The sequence below is a fragment of the Capsicum annuum genome, chromosome 3, assembly GCF_002878395.1.
Source record: "Capsicum annuum cultivar UCD-10X-F1 chromosome 3, UCD10Xv1.1, whole genome shotgun sequence".
Lineage (NCBI taxonomy): Eukaryota > Viridiplantae > Streptophyta > Magnoliopsida > Solanales > Solanaceae > Capsicum > Capsicum annuum.
In genome coordinates this window covers 9,719,281-9,738,218 of record NC_061113.1, presented here as the reverse complement: position 1 = coordinate 9,738,218, position 18,938 = coordinate 9,719,281, and the positions used below count along the sequence as shown (strand labels likewise).

General features: G+C 35.1%; 1 protein-coding gene across 1 annotated transcript; it reads left to right on the top strand.

Moving 5' to 3' along the window:
* The first annotated feature begins 291 nt into the window (after positions 1-291).
* On the top strand, positions 292-4,169 carry LOC107854081 (putative disease resistance protein RGA3). Its single transcript, XM_047408125.1, has 7 exons — positions 292-471; positions 622-961; positions 1,059-2,239; positions 2,291-2,743; positions 2,816-3,011; positions 3,173-3,562; positions 4,144-4,169. The coding sequence occupies exons 1-7, from the start codon at positions 292-294 to the stop codon at positions 4,167-4,169; spliced, it is 2,766 nt and encodes a 921-aa protein (XP_047264081.1).
* The last annotated feature ends 14,769 nt before the right edge of the window (positions 4,170-18,938 follow it).

Genomic DNA, 18,938 nt, shown 5'->3' with positions numbered 1-18,938 from the left:
TAACTAAATTAGAGTGAAATTACATTACATTTAATCGTGAATAAGTGTTGCGAAGTATATCTGTTGTTCTTGGAGGGAGAAGCACCAAGTAGTTATAATTTTTTTTCCACTTTATACCTAATAATCCCAAGAAAATAATCTAGGAAGAAAATCTGGACAAGCAATGAATCAACCTCACAAAAAGTTTTTGTCATTTGTACCACATATAAATTTTAGTTTGTGGTAGGCAAAGGCAACTTAGACATTTTGCAACCCAAAAAAAAACCAGTAAACTTGTTCATCTTGCTGATCATGGCTGAAATTCTGTTCAATCTCGCTGCTGAAATCTTGAAAAGCTTGGGTTCTCTTGCTACTGAAGAAGTAGCATCTATTTATGGACTACGCGATGAGCTTAAAAATCTTTCTGCTACTGTTTCTTCCATCCAAGCCGTACTCATTGATGCAGAGGAGCAGCAGGGGAGTAGCAACCTGGTGAGGGACTAGATAAAAAGGCTTAAGAAAGTGTTTTTTGAAGCTGATGATCTCTTGGATGACGTCGCCACTGAAGTTAAGCATCGAAAATTGTTTAATATGGTAGGCATCTTCTTCTCAAAATCAGATCGTATAATTTATAACTGTAAGATAAGTCATCGTCTCAAGTCTATTCGACGAGACCTAGAACTAATTGCAAAAGATAAGGCCTCCTTATACCCAGTTGAAAGGAGGGAACCTTTTCTTCGGGAGCCTTATTCAGTCCAATTCAATTTGGATAGAGAAACTTATTCATTTGTGCCTGAAGGAGAAGTAATTGGAAGAAATGATGATAAAAAGAAAATTGTGGATTTTCTTTTGGATTCTAAGGTTGAAGAGAATGTTGTGGTCATATCAATTGTTGGTCTTGGGGGGCTAGGAAAGACCACACTCGCACAATGTGTGTTTAATGATGAAATGGTTAAGGAGAATTTTGAAAAAAACATTGTGGGTATGTGTTTCCGATGTATTTGAAGTGAAAATGATTGCAGAAAAAATCGTTGAATCTGGGGGAGGGAAGAAGGATAATTAACTTCAACTAGATGCAGTGCAAAACGAGCTTAGGAGAATGCTTGATGGAAAGAAGTATTTGCTAGTGCTCGATGATGTGTGGAACGAAGATCCTTTGAAATGGCCGAGACTGAAGAATATGTTGATTGGTGGAGCAAAGGGAAGTAAGATTTTTCTGACTACTCATTCAGACATGGTGGCGGAAGTTTCAGGAAGTGCTCACCAACATAAATTAAGAGACCTTTCAGAGGAAGAAGCATGGATATTGTTTGAAAAAATGGCATTTGGATGTAACAAAGAGAGCGAAAATTCGAATTTGGTGGAAATAGGAAAAGAAATTGTGAGAAAGTGTGGAGGAGTTCCTCTTGCAATAAGGTCAGTAGGAAGCCTACTACGCCTTAAAAGAACGGAGGATGAGTGGATATATTTCAAAAACAAAGATTTGTCAAGTATCACACGAGGAGGAAATGATGAAATGGTCATTTTGCGATTGAGCTATAATCACCTTCCTCAGCATTTAAAGATATGCTTTGCATATTGTTCCCTCTATCCAAAGGATTTCAAAATTGGTAGATTTGATTTGATTACCATGTGGAATGCTCAAGGCTTTATTCAAGCAACTACTAGCAACACAGATAATGTGGAGGATGTTGCAAATTCATATTTCATGGATTTGTTAAGAAGGTCATTGTTTCAAGAAACTGAAGAACATGAATCGTTTATGCAATTTTACAAAATCCATGATCTTATTCATGATCTTGCGATAGAAGTTGCAGATAGGGACTTCTTCAATATCACTAAAACTGAAGATACAGAAGTTCTACCAGAACAAACTCTCTATGCTTCTTGTTTATTCAAGATTGATGGTTCATCAGCATTTCCCAATTCATTCTATAGGAAGCATATGAAGTTGCGTGCATTTATTTTTCTAAATCAATCTTCAATCAATGTCCTTAGCAATTCAACTTTAGAGAGAATGATTTCAAGTTTTTCACGCTTGCGTCTCCTACATCTAGGTCACCTGAAGATAGAGTTTCTGTCTCAATATTTAGGTGGGCTGAAGCATCTAAGATATCTCTGTATATCTTCTTGGAGCATTTCTACTTTACAAAATTCCATCACAAAATTGCATAATCTACAAGTTCTGAAGTTGGATGATTGTGGAAAACTCAAATATTTGCCAAGAGATATTTGGAGATTGGTGAGCCTTCGACGTTTGGTATGTCGAAGGTGTCACTCATTAACCCATATTCCCCAAGGACTTTGGTAGTTGAAAAGTCTCATGCATTTAGATTTAGATGATTTCTCATCCCTGGAAGATATGCCACCTGGAATTGGTCAATTGACATATCTACGGACGTTGACAAGTTTTATTATGGGCAAAGAAAGTTGCATATCTGGTCAGGAAAGTGATAAGTTGAATGAACTAAAAGGCCTTGTTGATCTCAGAAATAGCTTAAGAATTAAATTCATGGGATGTGTCCGTGCAATTGGAGAAAGAACACCGACGGGTGTAGTGAAAAGGATGAAGCATCTTCGACAGCGGAGTGTAGAGTTTGAATATGGAAATCACGGGGATGTTGATCCTAGAGCTGATCTAATGATGTTGGACGCCCTGCAGCCTCACCAAAATATTGAAAAATTGCGAATAGAAAATTACAGTGGGTCAATGTTTCCAAGTTGGTTGATGGTTGAGAATCTTGGCATTTTGCTGCCCAAGCTTGTTCATCTATATATAGGGTATCTCCATAAAATCCAAGAGCTTCCACTGCTATAGAAACTGCCTTCACTCCAGATTCTTGCACTACGAAATCTGGGCGGACTTGAAGGTTATGATGATAAATTCATGCAACCATCAAAGACACCTTCAGATGAACGCTTTTACTTCTCTTCCCTAAAACAACTTGAACTGAAAGGAATAAATGAGAAGATATTGAAGAAAATTCTTTGCCCACCCCCTCATTATCCTTATCCTCTTTGCAATTTGAAACGTTTGACTCTACATTCTGTTGAAGGCCTAGCAACTATGCTATAGTATGTGTTCAAGAATCTCACGTCGCTCCAATCTTTGTCTATTCGAAAGTGCAAAAATCTGGTCTCTCTATCCACATGTCTAACTCATCTCATTGCCCTTGAGTCTTTATATATACAGGATTGTTCCATGCTCGACTTGTCCAACAAAGAACAATGCAATTTCAAGCCCCAGGGAACTTATCAGCTTTTAGAGTTGTTTGGCTTGACAAGCTAATGTCACTTCCACTATGGCTCCGACATTTCTCAGCTACTTTGAAATCAATAAACCTTTTTTCATGTCCTAACTTCACAACAATTCCAGAATGGATCGGCGACTTCATTGCCCTTAATCGGTTGGAGATTGCTAATTGCAGAATGTTGACATCCTTTCCAGAAGGCCTGCGATCTCTCACAGCATTGCAAACGCTAAATATTTTTTGGTGTTCATCAATCCTGATGAAGAGATGCAAGAAGGAAGTAGGAGAGGACTGGCCTAAGATTGTTCACATCCCAACTGTTGACATCCAAGGTAATTATCCTTTTACATATTTTTTGGGATTCATAATTAGTATGAAAAGTAAAAATAAATGGTGGGAGTACTAATTAGTAATTGAAAATTGGAAATTAATAATTTGTAATTAGTGATTCGTAATTGGAAACTGGAAATTAATTAGTAATTTGTTTTGTTGAATGTTATTAGCTTCGTACTTAGTTTGTTAATTGATTTTACTTTTTTATTAAATGCACATAATAATAGAATTAGTGTTTATGTCTTGAATTACTGAGTTTAAACTACAAACTACTCCTAACACTAAGTCTAAACTATCAAAGTACTCCTAACACTAAGTTTAAACTACCAAACTACTCATAACAATAAGTATAAACTATCAAATTGAATATTAAATTAACAAAAGAAAAAAACAAAGGAACATCCTCAGTCAGATATACCACATTAATTTAGTGGACTATATGAGGCGTTACACGTTGATGGCCGTTAAGATCAGGTCCGTGTAAAAGCCTCATATAGCTCACTAAGTTGTATCCATTTTGATTCAGCTTTTAAATAGTACTCTATTTCGGTTACTTTTTAATTTTTGTTTGTTATTATAGATTCCGGACCCGGATGGATTTCCTGAAGAACTGCTTTGAGGCTTCCAATTCCATGATTCTTGATTGATTGATTCTGTTGGCCCTTGAAGTAAAATGGACAATGTTTTTGGCATTTTCTTCATTTCTCTGTTTGCTATTTAATTTCATCATGAGTTGATATAGCTTTGCAGATTCTTTAATTCTCACTTTGATGTTTGTTGAGGAGTAATGTATGACCATACGTTTAGTTTGGTCTCTCAATAATTTTGTGTATAATCATATTATCTCTCAATATAAGAAGAGATTAGAGTATCAAAGCTCCGAATTAATGCTGTATTATTAAATGATTTTCCTAAGCAGTGTGTCTCAAAATAAACTATATTTCCATGTATAGTATGGTGTGGAGTTGAATGCAGGAGAAGTATGGTAAATACATACTTGCACTTGAGTTCGATTAAATAACAATATTCTTCTGAAATATTGACCCTAGTACCCTTGATTCCGCTACAATATATAGAACGCCCCAAATATTCTACTTTCAATTCTCAATAAAGATTGTTCTGGCATAGATTTGGCAAGAACAATCTCTTTTTGTAAGTGTATTTTAACTTCCCAGTTTACATAGTATATTATATATGTAATTATTTTTAAATTCACATATATACAAGTGGAAATACACATAAGAGAGAGATACAGAGAACTTTCTAAAAAGTCCAAAACCATTATAATGCTCTTTACAATCTTCTTCATAGTTGACAAAAACTTGTATTGTTACATCATTTCTCCAAAATTTTATGTCCCCAAATTGTATTTTTGTTTCCCTCCTTTTTACCCAACTTGTTTGGAGTAACGGTTTTGTACGTGTGCATCAGGTCAATAAGTAAAACTTGGGTACTAAAAAAATTGAATGATGAAAAATGAATATTATTCTATTGACACAATAATTGAATTCAATACTCCATACCTATTCAGTTGTACTTATTACATTTTGCTTAACAAAAGCCAATTTGAGTAATTATCCAAGTTAAAGTGAATATTAAAATAGACTCCTAAATATTAAAATAAATAAATGTAAGGTGGCCAAAAGTAGAAAAAATCAATTGGCAACCGAAAAGAGAGAAGAAAATTGCAAGGAACCAAAGCCACAAGAAGTTGCATAAATCTATCTGCTTCCCAAAATCGAAACATATCATAGACACAAACAAACTATAATCGCGAAGAGGTACATCCAAAGATATAAAATTACCCAAGTTAAAGGTTATCTCAATAAAATTCAAGTATTAAAGTCCGATTATAATCGCAAATTAAATTTTGATAGAAAAACAAACTTTAACACACAAACAAGCATAATTGAGAAGAGAATTACCTAATAACAAATCTGTTTAAAAACTATCTAATAACGAAAATGTGAAGTAACCAATTATGTGTCAAGAAATTGCTCAAGCAAAATCCTGCCAATATGCCGAAAAGAAAACCCAGGAATTTCAGAAGAACAACAACTATGTTGCAAATCGGAACAATATTTTCAATACATATTAGAGTTTTGCTGTGTTTTTTTAATTTATAGATTCTGTTCAGCAGATGACTTCGTAAGTGATACATTGCGACTATTGCAATCTATTAGATACTCTCACATAATACTCTAAGGTCCGGCGTATGGATGTCCTTCTGTACTTCCAAGTTACAGAATCGCATATGTAATGTCCGCTCAACGTTCCATTAAGCATTTGGAAAGAAAACTCAGTTTTACTTTAGATTTTGTCACTTGAGTTCCAGTATAGTAGAAGTAGAACCAGAAAGCAGAAAGCACATCAGGGCAAGATATAGCATAGTTCACCAGAATTTTGCTTTTACCATGGGCTGAATTCTGGTTTAATACGTCATACCAACAAAGGTCCAAGATGACGCCTTTCGAGGTAGTTTATGGCTGCACTCCACCAACTGTTGTGAGTTATCTTAAGGATGGGACTTCTAACTCTACTGTTGCTAATTCTTTGTGTCAACATGATGAAACATTAGCTGCTATAAAGGCCAGTTTGTTACCAGCTTAGGAGAGAATGAAAGCTACAAGAGTCAAAGGTCGTCAAGCAGTTTCATTTGTCATCAGTGATTGGGTATTGTGTGACTAAAACCCTACAGTCAGTTATCTTTATATCATCGTCAAAGCAGTTGACACTATAGATATTTATAGCCATGTGGATTTGTTGGTCTCAGATCCAAAATATCAGTGTTTCAATCCTTGAAGCAGTTAGACTTTATTTTGGATTCATTTTGTAACACCCTGCATTACATGCTAGAACGTAAACCATCATTTCTACTTGTACACCTTCCAAAAAACCATAAATCTGATGTAAATATAGTGTGTTAATCAATTATGTAGTGTATGAATCTAGTTGACCATGAATTTAGATCATAGAGGTCCCTTAACTCAAGGATGAGTTGAAAGCTTTTTCATCGATTGAGTTTTAGTGAGCGTCTAAACTTGAGTCAACTTTCAGTGACCATAACTCCCAATATATATAGAATTAGAGGATCTACTATATATCAAATGAAAGGTTTTTGAATTATCTTTCCAACGATACTGATTTTACAAAAATCCGACACTTAAACAAGAAGTTATAGCTTTGCAAAGAGGAGTGCGTCGTCTAACAAATCACATAAGGCTACTGGAATAGGTGTGCGACACACACCCTAACTTATGCCATAAGGTGTGTGACGCACACCCTAATGTGTGAGATAAAGTGTGCACCACATAACCTATCTTATGCGATAAGGTGTGTGTTGTATGCATTATGACCCAAGTGACTTGAACACTCCGTTTTTGAGGCAAAATGGTCCTCTTCCCACCCTTATTCAGCCATAAACACGAAATTCAGTCCCCAATTCTTCAAAATACAAACACATTCATCTAAAATTCTCAAGAACAGTCCCAAGGGTTTCAAACTAAAAATTCGAATAAATCAAGATTCAACCGTGGGTTTTCAAAATTGATTGAAGATTTGAAATCCCCAAACCGCAGTCTTCAAGAATCATCCATCAAATTCCTAATTCGAGGTACGCGAGATTTTTCAAAAAATCTCTTGGTCATAGAAATCATATTTTTAAGAAAAGGATTTTGGATTTATGAATATATTCATGTTTTAGAAGCGTTGATGATATTGTTTGGGTATTTAGGCCTTCCCCCAAATTGATTTGAAATTATATATATATATATATATATATATATATATATATGTAGCTATGTGTTTTAAGGTTGATGATTGAATTGAGAGCATGATTCATGCAAAAATCACTCACTTGTGATGATTTTCATTTACCTATGATATACTATGAAATTGTTTGAATGCATCTTGAAAAGCATGTTATGAAATGTCTTAAATAATGTTATATTTGGATTATGATTTTGACTTCAAAAGAGAGAGGGTTGTTTATGTTGATGGATATTGAAATAATCATATAATGAGGAGAGTTGTATGGTTTGTTAAAGATTACATGACTACCACTTGTTTATTAAAAGGATGGGAATTTTGCATAGTTTTGACTTATGTTTTCGGAACATGAATTCTCTTTGTTAAATTGCATGTTTGGGTGGTCTGAACTATGTCTTGATGAAACACCATGCTTAATGCTTTATGGCTCAGAAAACATGACTTTCAAGTCTTGGTATGATGACACCAAAATACACAATGCCATAACAGACTCAGATAAACATAGAAACCAGATTTTAATGACTTCAGATTTCAGAATGGTTTATGTTTAGAAATGGATAAAATTGGGCATAAAGAGATGTTAGGTGGCCCCCCAAAGAAGGCACGATTTCAGACAACTCATTTCCCAAAATTGTGATTGGCCAATCCAGGTACATTATTGTCACAACCCGAACTAGGGTCTGGCCGTGACGGAAATCTAACCCATAAAGGCCCGGACATCCGACTCTATCTGGTTATCATGCACAACATTCATATAATAAAAATAAAAATGCGGAATCTCTGAAACTAGTTTAACAATGAAGGAAAACTCCAACAATATCTAAACAACATCTAACTCAATCTGCGAAATCTCTACTATATCTCAAAACAATACTGTCTGAAAAATCTGGGACAAGGCCCCAGTAGACCAAAACGAAGGAATAATAAAATCTAAAATAAAACAGGCCTTCTGGAATGAAGAAGGCTCACCATTGCACAATCTATTCTGCTGTTTGAATTATCTACTACTTATCTGTACCCCTAGACTGAATCTCAAAACCTGAGAGGTAGGGGGAGGGGGGTCAATATAGATGTACTGGTACGCAGAGTAATCCAAAAATAAAAATGGAATTTTTATATAACATAGATGAGAGCTGTTATAAAACACTTTATCAAAAAATAGTTCGAAAACACATGGGCATAGTATAATGATTTTTTTCAACAACACTGTATCACTACTGAGCTAGGTGGTACACCCTACAATCTTTCACCAACTACCAAATCCCGGTTACCGCCAATAGTGGAGTATTAGTGAGGGGAGAAGAACACACAAGATCACACAGCAGGGTGTCTCCATCTCAATCAAGTCCACATGTCAGGGTTGGGCTCAAGATCACAAAGCAGGGATCCTAACCATTAGTCCCGAACAGGGATGACACGATATAAGGTACACGTGATCACACAGCATGGTACCAAGTTTCCCCGTGTCGGCAATTCACGGTTTACAGCATAGAGTCATTTGACTCGTGCTATCTTCGAGTAACCACCTAACTCATAGAAAGTTGAGCTTTAAGCTTGATTTAAGACAAAATATATATCATACTCTGTGGGGTATCGTCATACCCCAAAGTGTAAGTCATCATTATCACATCCATTCTTCGACATTCTTATGTCATTCACAACATGCATATATATAAGACATCCACACACATCAAACACATGCACAATGGTTCTCAACATGTACTAATTCAAGAGGTTTTATCATTTATGAGTGGTATCATAGAAATAGCAAAAACTCATGCTCTCGATAGTTTAACACAAATATCATATGGGGTATAGAACATTATCATGGGGGATTTAAAGAATTCAAAATTCATATACATCACCTCCTTTCTAAATTCAGATCACATGTCCACAGTTCAACAATTAAAATATATTCAAGCAAACAACCCCATGATAACACAATATTCTTTTCAAAATTGTATCACAAAACATGTTATTGGTGTTAAAACGAAAACCCCACTTGTAATAACATATATATACTTGTATAAATTAAAGTCTTGTGTAAATTCTTTTCGAAAGCATGCCCATGAGATTTAGGACAACCCCACGTACCTTATATTAGAAGCTTTTGAATAAACTCTAGCTTTAGGGATGCTATACATACGATTTTTGGGTGCCTCTTGTAGCCCTCGCAATGGGGATTCCAAATCTTGAAGAATCAAGAAAAACCAAATCTTGAGATATTTGGATTTTTAGTTTGAAACCCTAGGGTGAATTCTTGATGAATTTGAGAGAAAAGAATCATATTTTAGTATTTTGGGAGTTTAATCCCGTGCTATAGCTGGATAAGGGATGGAACTATTTTTCACTTAAAAACGCGGAAACAGAATCTGAAAATTTGGAGTGTATAATAGGGCGTGTGTCGCACGCTTATCGCATGCTGCTACTGTCTCAGTCACTAAAATGGCCATAACATTTTGCTCGGGTATCGGATTTAGGCGAAATTGGTATCGTTGGAAAGATTATTCAAAAACCTTTCATTTGATATATAATAGGACCTCCAATTTATCATATCATAGGAGTTATGGTCAATGGAAGTTGACCTAAGTTTTAACATCCACTAAATTTTATTCGGTAGAAATGTTTTCAACTCGTCTTAGAGTTAGGGGATTTTTGTGAACTCAATTCATATTCAAAGGTATTCTTACACTATTGGATTGATCACCACACATATATTAACAAGGAATCATCTAGTTCGGGTCTATACGTGTAAGAACGATAGTCTTAATTCTAGCCCGAAAGTACGGGGTGTTACATTACTCCCCCTTGGGATCATTCGTCGCCGAATGATTGGTAGGGTCATTTTGAAGCTCTAAGAGTGTAGAATATAGAACACAGCCTCACATTGAACATTTTTCCTCGATAAAATATTTGAAGGCAGCGAATAAGATCATGATAACTCCTAGTGAAACATGAATGCACGAAACATGAGATAACGAAACATGGCGTCGACAAGATCTTGGCATGTGTTTTATGTCACATAATCAAAGCATTGCAAGATATGAAATTTTTTTCTTTCCTAAGAATCCTCGGCCTGATTAATATTGATACAATTCATGAGATAAAATTCTTGGGGGACATAAGAATATTAGCATTCTCCATCTTATGAGATACATTGGAAAGACTTAAGCTCGGGGACACTATTTGTCTACACCCCAAACAATAAAATGCATCCTCATCGTTCCCGACTTACAATTTTCCCCATACACATCTATCCACACGAATTTGATTCCCCCTGTAATATACTTCTATGTTGAAGCGTCACTCAGAGGAAAAAGGCGCTAACTTAAACTACGAGACCCTGTACTCTATATCATATTCGGGGATCATCTCACCTCATCACTATAATCCAACAACTCAAGTCTTAATTCATGGAATACTAACCACATGACACCTTGGTTTATTTCATCATCCAACATAAAATTTAAGCCTATCATTACTACACCCACTACATGGATCTCTCCTCACTAATATCAACAATTTCAATCCCTCTCACAAATAGTTTTACCACATCTTTTTTTTTTCTTCTTAGCTATTTCGCACAATAAAAGTTCATCTCTTTCCTTTCCCTTTCACCCATAACCTCAGCTCGAAAATTACATCAATTTTCTCACCTTCAAGAACATCTACTCCCATACCTAACACACTACTATGCTTCCACAATCACCATCATACGAACACATGGAGGGTCATTAAGGGACCCAAGCATAAACATCATGAATGGAAGTAATATTAGCATACCATCACTCCTACTTATTGCACTACTCAAGGAGGGACATGAAGTGAAGATACGATACAATAGACATGGAGTACTTCCGATATTAAACGTCAGGATCATAAGTAAGGGTCGTTCGGCACAAACACAACCCATTGTGGTTTCACTCAAAGAGATTGCTCCTCATTCAAGAGATGATTTTTTTTATTCCGGCATAAAATGATTCCGCAACATATAGAAATATATTTTTCTTATGGCCAAGCATTTTGTGAGACATAGGTTTGGATCATGAGCAACATAACATATGGCTCGGATACTTGGAGTATTAGGTCATTGAGGGACATTATTTCTTCTTGTTTGGACATCAGAATATGACATGACTTACATAGAGAACTCAAACCTTAGACATTGATAGAACTTGAATACATGTGACCTTGGTAGAATGAACTCTTAAACTGACGTAGGAGGAACATACTTGAATAGGAGTAGGTTCATCATGACTCTTCCCTAACTTGGAAAAATGAGAAAATTCGAAAACTACCTTAACTCTCCATCTCCCCCTTAGATCAAAATCAAAATCCCAGACTTGAGAACATAACTGCTTATCAATCTATAACCACAATTATTTATACAATAGGGGATATCGGTATACACATGAACACAAACTTCCCTCAATAATTTAACATAAAGACACTAAATTCCTTCGGGGACATCCTCTTTCAGGGATACTAATCATACTTCCTCTAACCCCAAAATCATACACTCATGACTAACATCATTATAGGCATGGACATCCATGCCTCTAAACACTTAAGAGTTAGGATTTCTGTTCTTGGCAGGGAAGGATGATTTCAATTTGGGAAGAATGTGAATTTGGGGCTAAAGTGCTATTTTTCTACTCAAATATTGTGTTTAGGCTGAATTAATATGGGTTGAATTGACCCAAATACCCTTAACGAGATGGAGTTTAAATGCTGAAATTCCTAGGTACGTGTAGCAGAGCATGCGTCGCATGCTCTATCCCACCGGACTGGAGCATGCGTCACATGTTGCATCGCACAGTACTAGACCATGTGATGCAGGCATATAGCATGATGCCACTATTTTGGGCATCTAAACATGCCCTAAACGACGCCCAAAAATTCCACAACTCACCCAAGACGTACCCTTGACTTCCCCGATCATGAATCAACAAGAAAATCTAAAATCGATAGTCGGAAAGGTCGAAAATAAAATCATCAAAGATTGGGAGCTCAAAATGTAACTAAGTCCTTTTCTTTAACACTTAGAAAACTAAGTAACATCAAATTGAGAAACTACGGGGCGTTATGACTACTTAACGCTAAAAGCATTGCTTTCCCAGAATGCTACTCTTAAATTTTTCTATTCTCAATCGTCATCAACCTAAAACTCGCATTCTCATGAGCATACATAAACATCCTCCCTTTGTATCACATAAAAATCCACCCTACACTACTTAACCTTCTAACATTAGACAGCTAATCGCATAACTTATATCATAAAAATCTTACCTAACGCCATACTACTAGGGGGAAACTTATTCTAATATGCTTGTGTATTTAGCCACTTAATGACTCACCCACAATTCATCATTTTAACACTATTCCTCATATACTCGTATACCTCACAATTACCACTTAAGCCTTTCAACCATTATCAACCTAGGCTCTTTCACAAATCACTTCAAGCCTACTAATTTGTTCCCGTAAAACATACATCATTAATCATAAGATAATATTCTTACCACCACATTCTACATCTACAGTTCAAGCCTGTAGTCTAGCATCAAATTAGGATATTCTACCCAAATACCTCAATCTAAAAATAACATTTTTCAATATTTAGTAATAATTTAACTTTAAGTTTTTATTTTATACTAAATGATGTAGTTTTATCCTTAATAATATAATTTATAGTCACACAATTTTTTTTGATAAATTTAAGATCACAATTAGTTTATCAAATGCAAAAATTTCACAATTAGCTTGTATTTTTGTGTATACCTTCCAAAAATGATACCACACTGATATTGGATCTGATTCTCAAAAAAAAAAAAATATACTCCCTTTGTTTTAACAAAAGACCTATTTTGACTTAACATGGAGTTTAAGAAAATAAATTTTTTTTTGAATCTTGTGGTCTTAAATTAAAGCTGTATCAAAAGTATCAAAATGTCCTTTAATATATTGGTCTTAGACATGACACGTGGAAAGTTGGAATTAAAGTATTGCTAAAATGAAAGGGTCATTCTTTTTTAAACAAATTAAAAAGGAAAGTAGGTCATTCTTTTTTAAATAGAGGGAGTATAACTTTTAAAGAACCTGACATACATTCAGTAACGGTTCAGAGAATACGAGTAACGTAGCAAGATGACAACATTGAAACTAAAATATGAAACTGCATCAGGATAAGAGTGCAATGCCAAGAAAGAGCTACTAGAGGAATTAGAGACCTCTCGTAGATATTGTAAGAGATAGAAAATTGGCATAGAATATTCAATGACCCAAGAATACACATCTTACTCTTGTCTTAACTGAATGCCTCTTAAGAACGAGGACATAATTTTAGATTTGAGGGAGTTATGACACATCAAGGAGCTCCACTCAAGCCCTTAGTGTGACTTCTGAAATTTCTATTAGTAAATCTACGAGCATTATCTGAAAACACCACAGTAAGGAAAAGAATTAGGATAACTTTTCATATTCAAAGGTATTCTTACACTATAGTATTGATCACCAGACATATATTAATAAGGAATCATCTAGTTCGGGTCTATATGCATAAGGACGACAGTCTTAATTCTAGCCCGAAAGTACGGGGTGTTACAATTATATTACGCTGGCCTACTGTCCTTTGGTGCATTAGACTTAGACACCCCAACCATTGCGGAACACTTGTGTTGGAGGTTTTCCCATCGAGTCAATGGCGGTCTCCATATATCCCATGAGGTTTTAGACTTGCAGGGGTGTACCACCTAACTCAGAAGTAATACAAAGATCATAAATTGCATTGACAGAAAGTTTTATGAATTTTCAAAAAAATGTCCATGTTTTTTTGAATTTATATCATACATGATGTTTTATGAATAGCTCTCAACTATTTTATTTATATAAAAGTATTATTTTGGATTGCTTTGCGTACCAGTACAATTGTATTGACCCCCTAGCTCCCAGGGTCTAAAGCTCAGTTCAAAAGTTCTTCTAAGCCATAGAGTTTTCAAATAGTAGTTATGTGAACAGTTGGTGAGCCTTGTTTATTCCAGAAGGTCTATGTATTTCATATTATATTATTTATTTATGTTTAGGTCCGCTGGGGCCTTGTCCCAATTTCACACAGTTGTTATTTTCAAATGTAGCAAAGATTTTGTAGACTGGTTCAGACATTGTCTAGTTGTTGTTGGGCTTTACTTTCTATGTTATAAATTTAGTTAAGATTCATGACCATGATTCTGTTCATTATGTATTTTCCATATTTTCCTATTTGTATATGAATGGTGTATATGATTATAAGTTAGAAGGGCTCTCGGGCCTTTATGGTTTAGGATGCCCATTATGGACAGGGCCTCGGTTTGAGTCATGACAAACTTGGTATCAAATCATGGTTCATGGTCCCTGGGTGTCTACAAAATTGCATTAGGTAGAGTCTTGTTTATGCATGTGTAGAGCACTACACTTATAAGTTGGAGGCTACTAGGCGTTTAGGAATATTTCCCTTTCTTCATGTTCTAGTTCGTACTATTGAGTCAGAATGTTCCTCTTTCATACTATAATTCGTGCTATGGTGTTGCTTATACGAAAGTAAAGTTATCCTAATTCTTTTCTTACTTTGATGTGCTCATATATGTCACATTGTTGAGGTGAATCAAGTGCAGAAGTTTAGAGTTTAAATGGTATGGTCCTTTTTCATTGAGCCATATAAGATTTTAAAATTGTGCAAGGACTTGAGAAGAGTCAGTTAGTGCTTTAGAGTGTATTGATTCTAGTGTGAATTTTGGTTTTGATGAAATCGTGCTTTTCAACCTGTGAAATTAAGGGTATTCAGTCCTTTTCAAAAATTTATGTTGCAGATGTCATGCCTAAAAGGGGAATGATGTGTAGCAGAATTGTTGGAACTGTATTTTCACCTGAGTAGTAGTATATGTTAAAGTGTTGGTTTTATGACCTATTGGTAGTGAGATTAGGCCAAGAGGCTGATGTTATGAAGTCATAAAGTTAGACGTTAGAGTAAGGGTGACTTTTTTGTAAATAAATATTTTAGTTGAATAACCGATGTTTGAGGATGATTTACCCCTTTATAGTTATAGACTAATATGGTAGCTAGTAGCATGTATGGATTATATGGTAGTCTGTGGGGAAAGTGTTTGACTCAGATTTTTACTTATACAGAGTAAGACATGTATTCTTAGATCATTGATTGTTGTGTGTCAAGTTTCTATCTCTTGTAATCTTGTTATCATCGTGTTGTTGAAACTAAAAGTCTTGTGAAGCCGTGTGGGGATCTTTCGATTCACTAGCATAGTTGCTCTGTTATTCATTTTATTTTCTTGTTCGAAACATAAAAATCAAAGTCTAGTGAAGCCGTGTGAGGCCTATTTCAATTCACTAGCAACTTGTTGTTTTACTTGTTGTTCTTGTGTTGGTTGAATATATGTATAGTCGAATCTTTTCGCATGCGGGTTGGTAATAAAGTGATACGTCCTTGTGTGTTAGTTTAGTAGAAGGTAGAGAAGGAGTTATTAGTTAAGGTGAATTGTTGTCTTCATGAAGTATAAAAATGGCTAGATGGGCCAGTAAATTATTATTATAGACACATGGTTGTTTGTGGAATTTGAAGGTAGTCTAAATGTACGTTTGGGTAAGTAAGTGTGATGTGAGAAAGCCATATAAGTATATAAGATTGTATGGGGTTATAATATAAGATTAAGGTTGACCATGTCTATTATATGACTTTACCCCCCTTGACCTTATTTTCGTTGGTAGTTGTAAACTAGTACTACTTGTGAGAAGGTATGTAGTAGATTTTTGAGGTATTTAGATATAATTTCCTAATTTAATGGACTAGTATATTATGTTGTCTTCTTCGTTGGTGGTAGATGATTGATGCTAGACTATTGGCTAGAATTTGATATAGGATGTAGATGTAAGAATAGTGACTTAAGATTAATGATGAATGTTTTATGAGAATTATGTGTCAGGTTGGGCTGTAAATCATGCTTAGCGCTAGACATTAAGTTTTAATAGTTGATGTCCATAAAGGTGGATGTGATGATTTCTTGGTTAATGATACTAGTTATATGTAAGTGATCTAATAGGCTTGAATGATGTATGCAATAGATTAATTTTATTTGATTCGTAACAAAGTATGATGTTGTATGTATGAGGTAGAAGTATGCCCAAGGTGATATCTAGTTGCGGCATTTTCTAAGACTATTACATGTTGTGTGTGGCTAGTAGACATAGTAGTACCGTTGAGTTGCTAGGTAGAGAAAGGCTAGTAGTATGATTCATCAAAGGCTTGGTGATATCCATGTTAAGTGTTATAATATAAGTTTGAATTTTTGAAGGTTGAACCGATAGAAATAAGAGTTGAAGCACTATAGGGTGTGCACTCTGACTATGGGAATAATTACGAGGATTCGAAGTTAATAAGTGTTCAAGTATTATGTGATTCACTATTGGGGCTATAGAAAGATAGAGTGTGTCTCAGAAGGTAGGATTAGTAGTGGGTTTTCCCCTTCCAGGTGTAGCCATTTGGATTAAGTTCTATTAATTGCATGTATTGTCATATTCCAGACCCCAGAGTGCAGTGAGTGTAGTTCATTTCAGAGTCTAGTAAGGGATCTCTTAAACTTAAGATGATGGCTTAAAGCTAAGGGGGAGATCATTAAACAAGTGACCAAGACAGGCTCTCAGATTCTAGTAGTGATGTTAGTATGATATAGAACATCAGGAAGGTGAGGGTGAGGCTCAACCCATTCTTATCTCGGTATTTCTTAGTTATCCCAATACCTACTCATGCTTTACATTTCATTTCCATGATCATAGCTCATGTTCATGTATATGATAGAGAATCGCGTGCTCTTCCAGTTCCTAAATGAGGAATTCCAGTTTATTCAGTAGTCGGGATCACATTCCATAAGTTATGAACTCCAAATTGAGGTCATGCCGTTCATGAATCATGTACTCACGATTTATAGTGTTCCTAGTTCCCATAAAGCATCCTACACACCAAATGATTGATGAGATTAAGCTTCTAGATAGGTATACTCTCAATTCAGATCACTTTGATGAATCCCTGATGTTGATTCGTTGTTCGTCAATCCTCAGTTAAGTGTCAATTCTCGTATAATATCCTTCCATGCTTTAAGATCTTATGTTCTAACATTTTAGTGACTCCTCCTTATGTGATGATAGTGGCGATGAGTAAATTTTTCTTGTTGATGGAAGATCATAGTATGCTTGTTTTAGATAAAGCCATAAGTATGAAGTAAGATCTGGGGCAAAGTCTTTGATATATGTGATGGTTAGTGGAAATTTGTGTGTGTATGTTCTTGGGGTAGTGCATGGGAGTTATATTGAGAGTGGTTTAGAGAATATGTGAAGGATGTCTTTGTAATACCCCGGCAAATTTTTTGTTGAAATTTTGTGCGTAAACGTGTTGGGTTCTATCTTCTAGAATGAATTATAAATTTTGCGTGTTGAATGTCTTAGATTATGACCCATCATTCCGTATAGTATCTAATAAGCTTTCCAATGATATGTGGATCATCCAAAACGGACTCCCGAGCGACGAGTTATGAACATTCCAAATAACTGTGAATAGTAGTGAACAGTAAAACGTGCAAGAAAAAGTACTGAGGCCTGGCATATTTTTACTCCAACTTTAAACGATCATAACTCCTTGTACATAATGATCTGGGTGATCAACTATATATCAATGGAAAGCTCTGTGAGCCCTCTTTCCAATGAAATTGTTTCATCCAATTTGTCTATCGAACCAAAAGTTATGGTCGATCTACTTCAGCCTATCAAAAGAAAATTTTTGGGTCAACTTCAAACAATCATAACTCCTCGTACACAATGATATGGGTGAGATAATATATATCAACAGAAAGATATGAGAGTCCTCTTTCTAATGAAATTGGTTTCATCCTATTTTTATGTCGGAGTAAAACGTTATGGTTGATCTACTTCTGACTATCAAAACAGTCCACCAAATGACAGATTCGAGAATTATTTGACTTTTAGGGCGTTTTGGTCATTCCTCCTCACCCAAAATCCGTTCAAACCCTATATTAAAACCTATTAGAAGCATTATATGTTATATTTCATCAAATTCCCTCAAAAAGAAAACCCTAAGTTCCTACATCCAACTTCAAGAACCTCTAAAGTTCACCATTAATTTTGCAAATTTATTCAAGATTTCAAGTTCCTAGTTCAAGAACTTCAAGAACCATCATTCAAAGTCACAATTAACATCTCAAAAATGAGTATTGATCTAAAGTTCATTATTCAAGGTATGTGGGGTTTTTCAACAAGAACTTTTTTTCGTTCTTGTGCCCAAAAGTAATTTTCTTTACAAAGGCATGATTTTTATTTGATTTTTATGAATTTGAAGCATGAACCCATATCTTTTGATGATTATTATGAAATCTTGATATTTATGATTTTTAAAGATGAATTTACATGTGTGGAGATATAAAGCATGAATCTTGAACGATATTTATCATGATTTTGATATTTGGGTCGTGAATCTCCATTGGAAATTGTGTTTTTTTAGAAAGTGTGTGTTATAAGCACGTTGATGTTTAATATTTGAGATATTTTTAA

Excerpts from the sequence above, each read along its gene's own strand:
- LOC107854081 (XM_047408125.1), top strand. The coding sequence starts at position 292 with ATGGCTGAAATTCTGTTCAATCTCGCTGCTGAAATCTTGAAAAGCTTG. Across the intron at positions 3,012-3,172 it reads TCCTCTTTGCAATTTGAAAC|GATTGTTCCATGCTCGACTT; the intron begins GTTTGACTCTAC and ends TTATATATACAG. Across the intron at positions 3,563-4,143 it reads CCCAACTGTTGACATCCAAG|ATTCCGGACCCGGATGGATT; the intron begins GTAATTATCCTT and ends TTGTTATTATAG.